The 12,605-nt window shown below is 33.0% G+C and overlaps 1 protein-coding gene across 9 annotated transcripts in view; it reads left to right on the top strand.

The window, feature by feature from the left end:
* ANKRD12 (ankyrin repeat domain 12) overlaps positions 1-12,605 on the top strand; it is a 125,302-nt gene that overhangs the window by 46,835 nt on the left and 65,862 nt on the right. For 5 of the 9 annotated variants that reach the window (XM_026005945.2, XM_072734892.1, XM_072734890.1 and 2 more), the window contains exons 4-6: positions 4,927-4,995; positions 8,214-8,360; positions 12,162-12,362. In XM_026005945.2, the coding sequence (XP_025861730.2) occupies positions 4,927-4,995; positions 8,214-8,360; positions 12,162-12,362 (417 nt within the window). The remainder of the gene's footprint in view (positions 1-4,926; positions 4,996-8,213; positions 8,361-12,161; positions 12,363-12,605) is intronic. The other 4 variants (XM_026005946.2, XM_072734887.1, XM_072734889.1 and 1 more) reach the window with 1 other exon arrangement.

Here is a 12,605-nt window from a genome sequence, read left to right as displayed (position 1 = left end):
AGGGCCCAGAACAAAAATGTAAATACTGTAAATCGTGACTTAGGTTAAATAAAAGAGTGGGGAGTTGGGAATAAGGAGAAAATGTTAACAGTGCTACTCACCTTATCTTTCAGAGCAAGGAAATAACTGATGTTATCTACAACTGAAATATATATAGTTTTTAAAAATAATTATTTAAAAATTTTAATCTTTATTTAAAATTATTTCATATATATGTTTACCTATATATGTGTTTATGTTTTAGTATATGATATCTCTTTTAGAGAGGAAGCAGTTCCTTTAGTTTCTTTATTATTTTTCTAAAGTAAACTCTGTGCCCAATGTGGGGCTTGAACTCATGACCCTGAGATCAAGAGTAGCCAACCAGGTGCCCTAGTTATTCTTCTTTTTATGTTGGATTAAAATAAAATCTTGCTGGGACGCCTTGGTGGCTCAGTGGTTGCATGTCTGCCTTTGGCTCCGGGCATGATCCTGGAGTCCTGGGATTGAGTCCCACATTGGGCTCTATGAATGGAGCCTAATTCTCCCTCTGCCTATGTCTCTGCCTCTCTATCTCTGTCTCATGAATAAATAAATAAAATCTTTTTAAAAAAATCTTACAGTTTTTATTTTTAAATAGTACACATGATATTTTTCTATTTGTATGTAAATTAACTCCCCCACACGCCGATTCCTTTCTCCTTATATATATTTAGAGGAATGCTTGGAATGATGCTGACTAGATGTTAACAGTTTGTTTCCAGGATTTGGGATGATTTTTTTTACTTTCTCTGTTTTTTGTATGGGTTGAATTTTGAAAATAATGAACACAATTATTTCTGTAAAACACATTATTTAAAAAAAAAAAGATATCCATACTATTCAAACCTTAGAAGATATCCATACTATTCAAACCTTAGCAGTCACCAAAATTAGCAATAATGCTATCAAATGGCAACTTCCTAATTCTTAATTATTTATTAATTTTTAAAAAGATAACACTGTATTGGTACTTGGGTAGCTCATTTGATTAGTCTCCAACTCTTTTTTTTTTTTTTTTTCCTAGCCTCCAACTCTTGATTTTGACTGAGGGCATGATCTCAGGGACATGAGATTGAGCCCCACATCAGGTTCTGCACTCATTGTGGAGTCTGCTTGTGATTCTTTCCCTCTTCCTCTGCCCCCTCCCAAATAAATAAATAAATCTTTTTTTTTTTTTTAATGACACTGTGAAAAAGTAATTGACTAGATAAAATTTGGGGGAAATTACAGCATACCTTGAGGTCCTGCCAATATAGCTGTATCATAATGTTTATTTCAGCAAATCTCCAATATATCTGCTTATATCATTTCAGTTTCTATCCCGTGTTGTTCTGTCAGAGAATTCCCATAAATTTTGTCCCATGAAATGTTAAGGGGCCAGTATAGAGAGTGACTCATTAACCCTGTGGAAGCAACTGTTTATCTAGAGACAAATTACTCCTTATTTACTCCTTATACTTATATACTTATAACTTGCTTTATCACTTACTTTTAGCTTTTACTTTTTTTTTTTTTTAGCTTTTACTTTCAATCTCTCCTTGTCTAGAATCCTGGCAGAGTAAGTTAATTGTAGTTACCGTAGAAGTAAATCACAGAATAGTGTTTGTTAACAGAGGCCTTGGGGTTTGACAGACCAATGTTGAGTCCCTGCTCAGCTCCCTATTAGCCCTGGCCAAAAAATTTGAGCCCTTAAAAAAAAAAAATTTGAGCCCTTTATATAATATAAACTCGGATTTTCTCATTTGTAAAAGTGCATGTAATGCCAGCTTCAGAGAATTAAGATCTTTAAGTGACATAGCATGTAAAATCCATTTGTGATGTGTTAAAACGGAAAACTAACACTAACTTAAATAGATTGGGATTTTTGTAGTCTAATATAATAAGACCCAGGTGTAGGCAGTGGAGAGGTGGTACCATCAGGTGCTGGGATGTTGTCATCGTTCTGCTCTCTTGCCCTTAATGTGTAGTGTACATGGGCTTTGTCCTTAAGCATTTTGCTTTATAGTTACATGATATCTTCTGCCTCCCCGTGGGCAGAAAGTAGGAAAGGAAGGCCAACAATAAAAGTATCTTTCTTCCACTTTGCCTTTTCATTGATGAAACAGCCTCCCCAGGAACTTCTGCCTGCATCTCATTGGTTAGGCCGTCCTAACCAGGGGAGTCTGGAAAGTTAACTACTTTTAGCTGGACATATTTGTCACTCTATCAAAATTGGCGTATTTCTGCTAAGCAGGAGAGCATGAATATTGGATAGGCATCTTAAAAAACTGACGCTCTGTATAGTTTTAAGTACAGTAATCACCGAAAACTACTTTTATCTGTAACATTTATTAATGTTTCTGCCTACATGAATTTTATTCCTGCATTGTCAGTCAAAAAAATCATACTTCTTTTCTTTTCTAGTCTAAAGGCATTCAGGGGAAAGCCATAATCCCTCAACATGAAAATACTAAATACAACTATCTTGAGGATACATGTGACAGCCTTTTGTTGGCCTTCCAACTAAATTTGCAGTTACTTTATTAGGAGTAATACCATCACCAGCATCTTTGCAGATTGTGTTTTATTATACCCTGAATTCTTTCTTATTCATTCTCAGGAGTTAGGGGTACAGGATTAAGAGTTAAATATTTCTGTGATGTTTCTCCAAAATAGCTATGTCTTGTTACAAAGCCACCAAAAGTATATGAATGTTCTTTAACCTCAAATAACATTGGGGCACATGTTTTCCTTTAGGTTTGATAGAGCTAGTGTTCTATGGAGATAAACCAATGTACTTCATCATTTTAATTTGTATGTTTAAGTAGAAAGGTACAATATCCTTCACTTTTTAAAAATACTTGTTTTCTCTTCTTAGGCATTATTTATTTACTTACTAATTTTTATTTCTTTTGGCATATGTAGATAACGTGGCATGAGAAAATCCAAAGAGGCACAATATGATCTGTTCCCAAAGTCCATGGTGGCAGTTTTAGAGCATGTTCACATGTTTTAAACTAAACCTTTTCTGCCATCCAGCCTTAGAAGTTCTATTTTCCTGATGCCTTTAAATAGACTCAAATTTGGAGAGACGAACTTTTTAAAAAATAAAACAAATATAATTTTTCTGGTAACTACGTTAAAGTAGCAGATAAAATCAGTGCTTTGCTTAATAATGATCACCTTTTGATGATTTTCATGGACATTATTACAGATTTTCTCTTTCCATCCCCTATCTTTAAAACTTCTACTTTAATTAAAAATCTTCAATTTTATAGTGCAAACCTTTTTAATCATTCTTTGTTTTTTTTTTTTACTCTCTTGCAACCCAAAACAGAATATTAAAGAGATGGCTTTAAAAATACAAGTATTATTTGTCTTTGCTACAAAAAAAATGTATCAGGGAGAGAATTGCTCTGCTTAGAACTGAGTATTTTACAAAAACCTCATAGGGAACACTGGACTCAATATAGTCTGGTCTCAATATAGCACAGAGGGTTAAGTGGGTGAGTCAGAGGACAAGATATGGAAGCTTTTAATTCAACTCCTGAATTAAATCTTTGTAGAATTCACATTCAAATGCACCAAATATAAACATACTTATTTGAGTTAAAGCCAAAGGGTGTGTGAAGTCAGGGTGGATTAATTTCCCGCCAAGGGAAGATTTGAATAAATTGTTATACTGCTTCCTTATATTAATATAATTGAAAGTTCAATTTATCCATTGTGCTTTAATCTGTCACAATAATATGATCTACTTTCAGTAATCCATTTAATTAGATTTGTTGGCACAATTTATTGGTTGCTATATTTTCTTTTCTTTGCAGTATATGAGGGCCATTTCTACTTGTTTTTTAAATGAAATACCAACTACCCATCGTGGAATTTTTCTAGTTGCTAATGTGTTCAGTTTTGAAATATAAGTGTTCCTTAAAAGGCTTTTCATTGAATCCATTTACCCATTTGGTTTAGAATTGGCCTAAATGTTATTTTATCAGTTATTTTCCTTTCATTTGAGTGAGCCTTCTCATCACTATCACTAAACTTTTTTTTTTAATTTTATCTTTAAAAGTTTCAAATACTATGTTTTATTTGTTTTCTAAATTGGTTTTTTTTCAATATTTGTTTCTTTATACCTAACTGAATTCATGAATAGTATCTATAATAATGATCCCAGGAAGAAAAGTGTATGTCAATAAGTTGAGTACATGAAAATCAAAATAATATTGTGAGTTAAAATGGCATATTGTTTATAAGTAAAAATTATCTGCTCTGGCCATATTGCCAAAAGTCAACTGGAAAAATACTATTATCTGTCAAAAATTGTTAGGCAGAATTCCATATTCTTATCTTAGCTGATAAACCTTGTTTTGATTTTAGGCTGCTTTCTTTCTAAGAGGTCTTAAGTAGTGGTCAGTATAGTAATTCATACCACTCAAAATGTATGTAATTTATAGAAAGGTCTGTGGTCTAGAATGATACTGCTGTCCAAAGTGTCTTCTGAGTCGTTTGGCATTCATAGAACAAAAAGGGTTATTCATTCAGGTTTTCTAAAGACAAATTCTAACCAGAAAAGCAGTGATACAGGATTACTTCTTTTATCATATTCAGAGGTTGAAAAAATATATAGCCTCAAGGGAGGTATCTTTTAATAAGCAGCACCAGTAATATCTATTATTGCAAAGTGCATGATTGACTTTGTCAACTTTAATATTTCAGTTGAAGAAACTGAAATCTTAGCCAAGCTGAAATCTTTAGCCAAACCTGTGTTTTAAATATGCTTTTGGCTTTACCTTAAAAATAATTTTTTGGAAAAACAATGATAGATCATATACTAGTGTCTTTTGAAAAATGTTGGTTTGTTGAATTCTGCATTTCCCTTCGTGTGCTTTTTTTCTTTTTCTCCTGTCTCTTCTCATTCTGTAGATTCAGATCCAGGACATACAAGTGAAAATTGGGGGGAGAGACTTATATCTTCTTACAGAACATACTCAGGTAATTAGATTATCAGGGGCACCTGTTTAGCCAGTGGTTTCTGTCACTTTTACAAGTAATTGTACTATAAATAACTTCCTTTCAAACCCGTATATAGATATCTTTGGTTAAATAAGTCAACTTACATAAGTAACACTGAATTTTCCAATTTTTCGTTTGTGGTATCTAGTGCATCATATCCAACATATGCTACTTATGAACATTACTAGCAGGACTACTGTGTACCGCCACTTAGTATTTGTATATATAGCACAACATGGGGCCACTATTCACATAGAAAACAGTATAAAAGTCAGCCCCTTGGTAGTGCAGCAGTCCCTATGGGGAGATATCCAAGATCCTTGATTTCTTTTGCTCTGTATTCTTCCCAAGAAATCTCAAGTGTACTGGTCTTCATGGACAATGTCATCTTACTCTTTAATCATGCAGTGTTTTTTAAAAAAAATTTTAAATTTTGGATCGAACTATCTTTAGTCTATTGACTTTGTTGCCCATGTTACACTTAACAGTAGATTAAAACAGCTTTCCTGGAGAAATGCCATTACCATTGGAACCACTGTATTTGGCGATGGCACCAGGTATTATGCTTCATAATTGCTCCAGATAGAAGAATATGGGAGAATATATAAATACTCTCTAGTATATGAAAAACTAGTCAAGTGTTTTGATTGTCCTTTTTTTTTTTTTTTTAACGGGCTTACATTTTATCTCTAACTTTTTTGTAATGTAAAATATTATTTAGTCCCTGGGTATCCAAGTGTCCAGTTTTCAGCATATGACATTTATCTATAAAAACTGAAAGAAACCTTCTGTTGTGGGTATATTTTATATTGTTTTATAAATTTGTGGAGCTGGGTGAGGATAGTATAGAACCAAATAATTAAAATTATCCTAAAAACTATTAATTGAGCTGATAAATCTGTAGTGTATTTGTTTATCAAAATTTCAGGGTGAAGGACATGTTTACAGTCAGCATTAAATTTTAAAGGTCTACACTTACCGTGTCTAGGTATACTTTTCTAAACAGGACTACCTATGGCCCAGGTGTACCTGAAAGAGCTTTATGGGATGAAACCATCCGTGATCTGAGTATCGTTGCTGGAAGTCAATATATAACAAGCACCTTTTAGATATGTGGATGCTTTAAAACCAGAGAGCAATGGCAGCATTTTTTCTCAGAATTGAAATATACACGTTCCAATTAGTTCCAGTGGAGTTACAGGTCCACTGCTCCACTCCTTTCACAGTAGCTGCTTTGTGGGAAGTCATATTCTTTAGTTTTTTAAGACATCGATTGGTTTATGAACCAGTTCCCCAAGAAAGTAATTGTGTCTCTTCTCCTTAATATACTCTACACCTAGTTGAGATGTGACAGTGTTGATCTTTTTGTTTATTCTGACAAGTCCTAAAAAGAAAATGATAGTTTTCACAATTATAAGACTGAGACATCTCTATTTCTTAAATTCCTCTGAATCTTGAAAGATAGGATGTTGGATTTTTGAAAATCTGTTTTTCTTTAGTCTTAAGACTAAAGAAATCTTAAGTCTTTCTAAGTCTTAAGACTTAAGTAGTCTTAAGTCTTAGAGTGGCTCAGTGGAATTTCAAGTCTATAGGAGATTGTGTTAAATGAGCACATGTGTCAATATTCCTACATTTAAATTTTAAAATTCTGACCCATTATTTGGACAAATAAATACATATTTCAGTTATACTTGAGAAGTACCAAACTTTCTCAAATTAATATGATCATTTTTTACTTATGACAGGTCAGGAAACAAGTTCTCCACAGGATAGATCCCAAATGGTCAAAGTTTCATTGAATGCTTTAAATTTGAAAAAGCACACTTTGGGACAGATTAAAAACACAATTTCAAAGAATGGTATATGTTATCTCTAACCTAGCTATCTTATACCAGCATCTGTTTTCTTACCTTCTTTTCCTATCTCATGTAAAGTATGAATTCAGACAAAAGGCCAAGGTAACTCAATTAAAGAAAAAGTTCAGATTGGATGCTAGTATCTGATTTGAATTTTTGCTTGAATATTTGGAATATGTACAATTACATTCTTTTCCAAAATGTAATCATTATGTCTTTGATCATTTGGTGGCTAGAATTCTAAAATGAATTTTAAGTATCTCACTTTTTCCTGTAAACTAAGTATGTATCACTTTAGAGCATATTCTTTTTAAAACATTGTGTAAAAATGCCATTAGAAGCAGAAAATTCATTATTTTGCAAGTAGGAAATTTTCCCCCCAATTTTAGAAAGTATTTTAAGGTTGGATTCTATGTATATTTTATTTCCTCCAATTACTAGATTTTACTCCTTTTTTTAAATTTCTACTTTCCATAAAATTTTTACACCTTAAATATTTTAATTTTAGGTAAGAAGTACATTCATTGTATTTAAGGATTTGTTATTTAGTTGGAAAATCATTAAAACAGCAATCACAGTTGCTCATTAACTATGAGAGAACCAAAGTATACAGAACATTATTAGAAGAAAGAACAAATTAGAAGAAAGGCTTTTTTTTAATGGATCAAATCTCTTTGAAAAAAATCCTTAGACATTTTTAATCTTTGCTGATTCTCTGTCAAATGCTCCCACGAACCTACACACACAGAGAATTTTTAATTTGCTCATTTTTAGCTTTGATTAATACCATTAATACCATGTTCAGTTATCCTGTGTCGGGAATAAAGTGATCTGATGCTTTTTTACAATAATTACTTTGTGTGATGAGATTTGTCTTAAATACTTAATCTTGTTAGAAGATTGTACAAATCATCAGTGGAGTTGGGGAAGTAATTTGAAGGAACATTGCTACAAGGGCTTAGCCATAATTAAGAAGAATAAAATTATAATAAATGAAAGAGAAGTTTCAAAGATACAATACTAAGGAATGTTTGAAGTATTATTGAAGTTAAAATTTAAAAGAACAAATCATTAAAATACAAATTTTACTAGGAACAAACTTCTAAATGTTCTTAATTCTCAGAAAACAGTAGAGTTAAGAATATATTTTTTTCAAAGCATTCAGGAAGAAAATTGCTTATATAAGTGTAGTGTTCTTTTGTCAACATTATTGCTGGTCTGTATATTATACGTATTTCTCATATACATGATTAGTATCTGTTTTTTTTAGAGTTTTCTTATGTTTTGCTTTTCAGTGCTTACCTTTGTTTCAGATTCTTACATATTTATTAATAATTCCAGAGAAAGAAGGTCCAGAAAAGAAGAAAACAAAAAAGGAAGCTGGAAATAAGAAGTCCACACCAGTTAGCATTCTTTTTGGTTATCCACTCTCTGAGCGGAAGCAGATGGCACTTCTTATGCAGATGACAGCAAGAGACAACAGTCCAGGTGACACTGTTATTGAGATAATGTGTATTCTTAGTTTTCTTCAGACGCTCTACCTATATCTTAACATTAACTACTTTAAACTTTTAACTACTTAAAATTTTAATTTTTTTCTTGGATTTAATAACAGCTTTTTAAAATAAGTTTGTAATTTTACATTTGTTTGACAATTTTCTATTGTCTGTCACCAGATGAGGGCCTGTAAGAGCAGGGATCTTTGTACTTAGTGATCATTCAGTAAATATTTGTCAACTAAAACGGGTAATTTAGAAATGGTTACTCAACTTGAGAAATCCACAGAGTGTGTGCTTTCACTTTTACTAAAGAATCTTTTACCCCAGTTTCTGTAAAGCTGCTTGGAGGTTTATAGTTTACTTTTCAGTTTGCTAGCACCCTGCTGATATGATAAACTGGTAATCTTACCACATTAGTACTTTTATTTTTTTAATTTTATTTAAATTAAGTTAATTAACATATAATGTATTATTAGCTTCAGAAGTAGAATTCAGTGATTCATCAGTCTAATATAACACCCAGTGCTCGTTATATCATGTGCCCTTCTTAACGTCCATTACCCAGTTATCCTATCTCCTACCCACTTGCCCTCCAGAGATCCTGTTTGTGTCCTATGATTAAGGATCTCTTATGACTTGTCTCCCTCTCTGATTTCATCTTGTTTTATTTTTTCCTCTCTTTTAGAAGCAATAATGTTATCCATGGTTTTTTTTGGTGTGAGATCTAAATTACTTTAAAAGTAAAAATGTTTGCAGTGTACTACATCAATTTATTTTATATTTCATTTCACACTTCTAATTAAGGTGGTGTACTACATGTATGTGGGTGGGGGAGTTATTCCTATTCTGTGCCCTCCAAAAAAAAATTAGATGGGTTTCTAGTAGAACCAAAACAAGGAACAAACCACCCAACCTGCTAATTAATTAAAAGGAGCTATAAAAAGGTAGATAAAATCCAGATACCTGGGCTGAGAAGGTAATTACTGTTGAGCATTGAATGCATTTTGGCAACTAACAACACAAAAAAATTTTAAGTTGTACAGTCCTCATTAACTGTGATAAAGTAAATCAATTGTGTCTGGCTCTGAATTCAAAGCATCTCTGTAAGATTTTGGGTAATATAACACACCCTGTTGAAATGCACTGATAAGGGCAATTTCTCTAGTGAAATTTTCTCATATTGGCTCTTTTTTAAAAAAAAACTATGATGACATGGTAAAATTCTTAGAGTTTCTGTGTATTATAGATTCCATCAAATCATGGTATGTCTGATATCTTTCACTAATAAATGTGTTTTAAGGCCTCCTGCTTTTTTAAGTAGAGCATGTTGTTTGGGGTTATTTTCCTACCTTTCCACCCAGTTTCTGAAAGACTATAGCCAAATTAAAGATACTGTGCACTGTTAAAACTTTCAACGTGGGGATCCCTGGGTGGCTCAGCAGATTAGCGCTGCCTTCAGCCCAGGGAGTAATCCTGGAGACCGAGATTGAGTCCCACGTCGGGCTCCCTGCATGGAGCCTGCTTCTCTCTCTGCCTCTCTCTCTCTCTGTGTGTGTGTGTCTCTCATGAATAAATAAATAAAATCTTTAAAAAGAGAGAGAGAGAGAGAGCATGCACAAGCAGGGAGTCTGGGGGAGTGGGGCAGAGAGAGAGAGTGCGCGCAAATCTTAAGCAAGCTCCATGTGCAGCGAGAGGCTTGATCTCATGACCCTTAGATCATGACCTGAGCCAAAATCAAGAGTCAGACACTTAACCAAATGAGCCACCTAGGTGCCCTGAGAAGACTTACTTTTAAAGACTCACTTTTCAAATACCAGAAACCTCTATTCTTAGAATAAATTAAAAGGCATAAGGTTAATCTTGCCTCATCTCCAGTATTTTATCTAGAAATATTCTAGGCATAAACATGCAAATACGTATCTTTTGTTGTAGTTTGGTTTTGGTTTGTGGATTGTTTTTGTTTCTAAGTAAACTCTACCCCCAACATTGGGCTTGAACTCAGAACCCTGAGATCCGGAGTCACATGCTCAACCAATTGACCCAACCAGGCTCCCTGTGTTGTTTGTGTTTTAAAATATAAATAAGATCACATGATAATGCAGTTGATTCTTTTCACTTAATGATCGGTAGTCAGCTTTATTATATGTAGAACTAGAGTAGAAAGCTCTTGAAATACAAAGCTGAAAAAAAAAAAAAATACAAAGCTGTTCGCCAAAATATAAACATACATGCAGTTTAGGATTCACTATTTTATCCATTACATAATTAATTTTACATGTTTATGTTATGTTTATCCTGATTGCCATTATGGATCGTATGACTTTTATGTATGTGAATATTATTTTGAAATAATGAACAAAATTTTGTATGAATTAATTCCTTGCAAGTTGTATGAAATAAAAAATATATTCTGTCATTTTTAAGAAGTTGAACAGCTAAGTTTCTTAGTAAATAATTCGACTATAAAGATGATAGTAAAATTCATGGGGGACCTGGGTTGCTTAGTCCATTAAGAATCTGACTTCAGCTCTGGTTAGGTAATGATCTCAGGGGTCCTGGGATCCAGCCTCAAGGCAGGCTCCATGCGCAGCAGAGAGCCTGCTTCTCCCACTCCCTGGCATCTCCCCCTGCTCATGCCCTTTCCCTCAAATACATAAAATATTTTTTAAAAAGATTATAGTAAAATTCATGTATTCATTCAACAAATACTGCATGAGTTTCACCATATCCCAAGAACCATGTGCCAAGAAGTCTTCTAAACATTGAGATACGGTAATTAATAAGGTAGACAACTGTCCTTGCTTTTATGGAGGTACAATATAGAAGTCCAGATAGGAAACTGATGCAAAATCCAAAAGTAATATGCAGCTTTTTTCTAATTGAGGAAAGAATGATAGTACTTTAGTTCTCTAATCATGTCAGTTTGCAAGAAAATTATGATGTTGGAAATTTATTTTCCATAGACTTTTCTTCTCATAGAATAGTTGTTTCTTTTAAATAGTTGTAAATTCTCAGAATTAATTATTAACAATGTACATGTCTGAAATCCTTAACTGATTAAGGAACCTATTGTGTTTTGTTTTTTTCCAAGTAATTCTGAAATTGGGACAAGAGGGAGAACTTTGGGTATCATCTTGTTTAATCATCTTGTTTTTGGTACTGGAGCAAAAATCAAAACATGAGAATCAAAGCAAAGCAAATTGTTTTCTCTTTTATCAGCCCATTTTTTTAAAGTCTTTCCCAGACTGTCCTTATTTCTTGCTGATCTGAAGCTTCATTGTTATGCTAAAATCAGCTATGACCTCAATGTTTAGTTAATATCAGCATAGAACTTTGAGTTAGAAGTGTGAACTCTAGCCTTCAATGTCATTTCATCTAGGTGTTGGAATACTAGAATAACATACGTTGGGATTGGTTTTTTGGGTTTTTGGTGTTTTGGGGTTTTGTTTTTTGTTTTTTGTTTTGTTTTTGTTTTTGTTTTTCAGTTTATCCGGTTATTCATTGAGCAACACTTTTAGGGCACATATTTGATACTTCGTTATCACTTTAAGCCAGTTTTATAAATTGACAGAATAAAACATTTTTTCTAAATTTGCTCATGCAATATTTGAAAACCCTAAAGGAAAATTTCCATGTATTTGGTTAAATATTAATATATCATCTAAGCCAAGTTTTGGAATGTTAGGGTGAGAAGATATTCCCCCATTCCAGGAAATTACATATTACAAACCAATGAACATACAAAATATTTAGCTTTAAAATTTTTGTTAACTACCTTTTTTTCTTACAGATTCCACACCAAATCATCCATCACAAACAACACCAGCCCAGAAGAAAACTCCCAGTTCCTCATCTCGACAAAAAGATAAAGTTAATAAAAGAAATGAACGTGGTGAAACTCCTTTACACATGGCAGCTATTCGAGGAGACGTGAAACAAGTCAAAGAATTAATAAGTTTAGGGGCAAATGTGAATGTGAAAGATTTTGCAGGTAAGACTAGTTATTATAAGATTAATGCTCAGGAACCAAAATTTATCATCTAAACAGATTCTTGTGTTATCTGCATTCCTACATTCCTCTTGCTGAAACAAAAAAGTTCTAAAAGTGTATTTTATTATAAAATTCTTTGGGACTGTGTACATAAAACCCTGATCCTCTGCTGCAATTCTATGTTAAGAACTACTCAAATTTTTGGGATGCCTGGGTGGCTCAGGAGTTGAGCATCTGCCTGGA

This window comes from Vulpes vulpes, chromosome 13, assembly GCF_048418805.1.
Source record: "Vulpes vulpes isolate BD-2025 chromosome 13, VulVul3, whole genome shotgun sequence".
NCBI lineage: Eukaryota > Metazoa > Chordata > Mammalia > Carnivora > Canidae > Vulpes > Vulpes vulpes.
The sequence above is the reverse complement of the archived record's forward strand: the minus strand, read 5'-3'. Positions and strand labels throughout refer to the sequence as shown.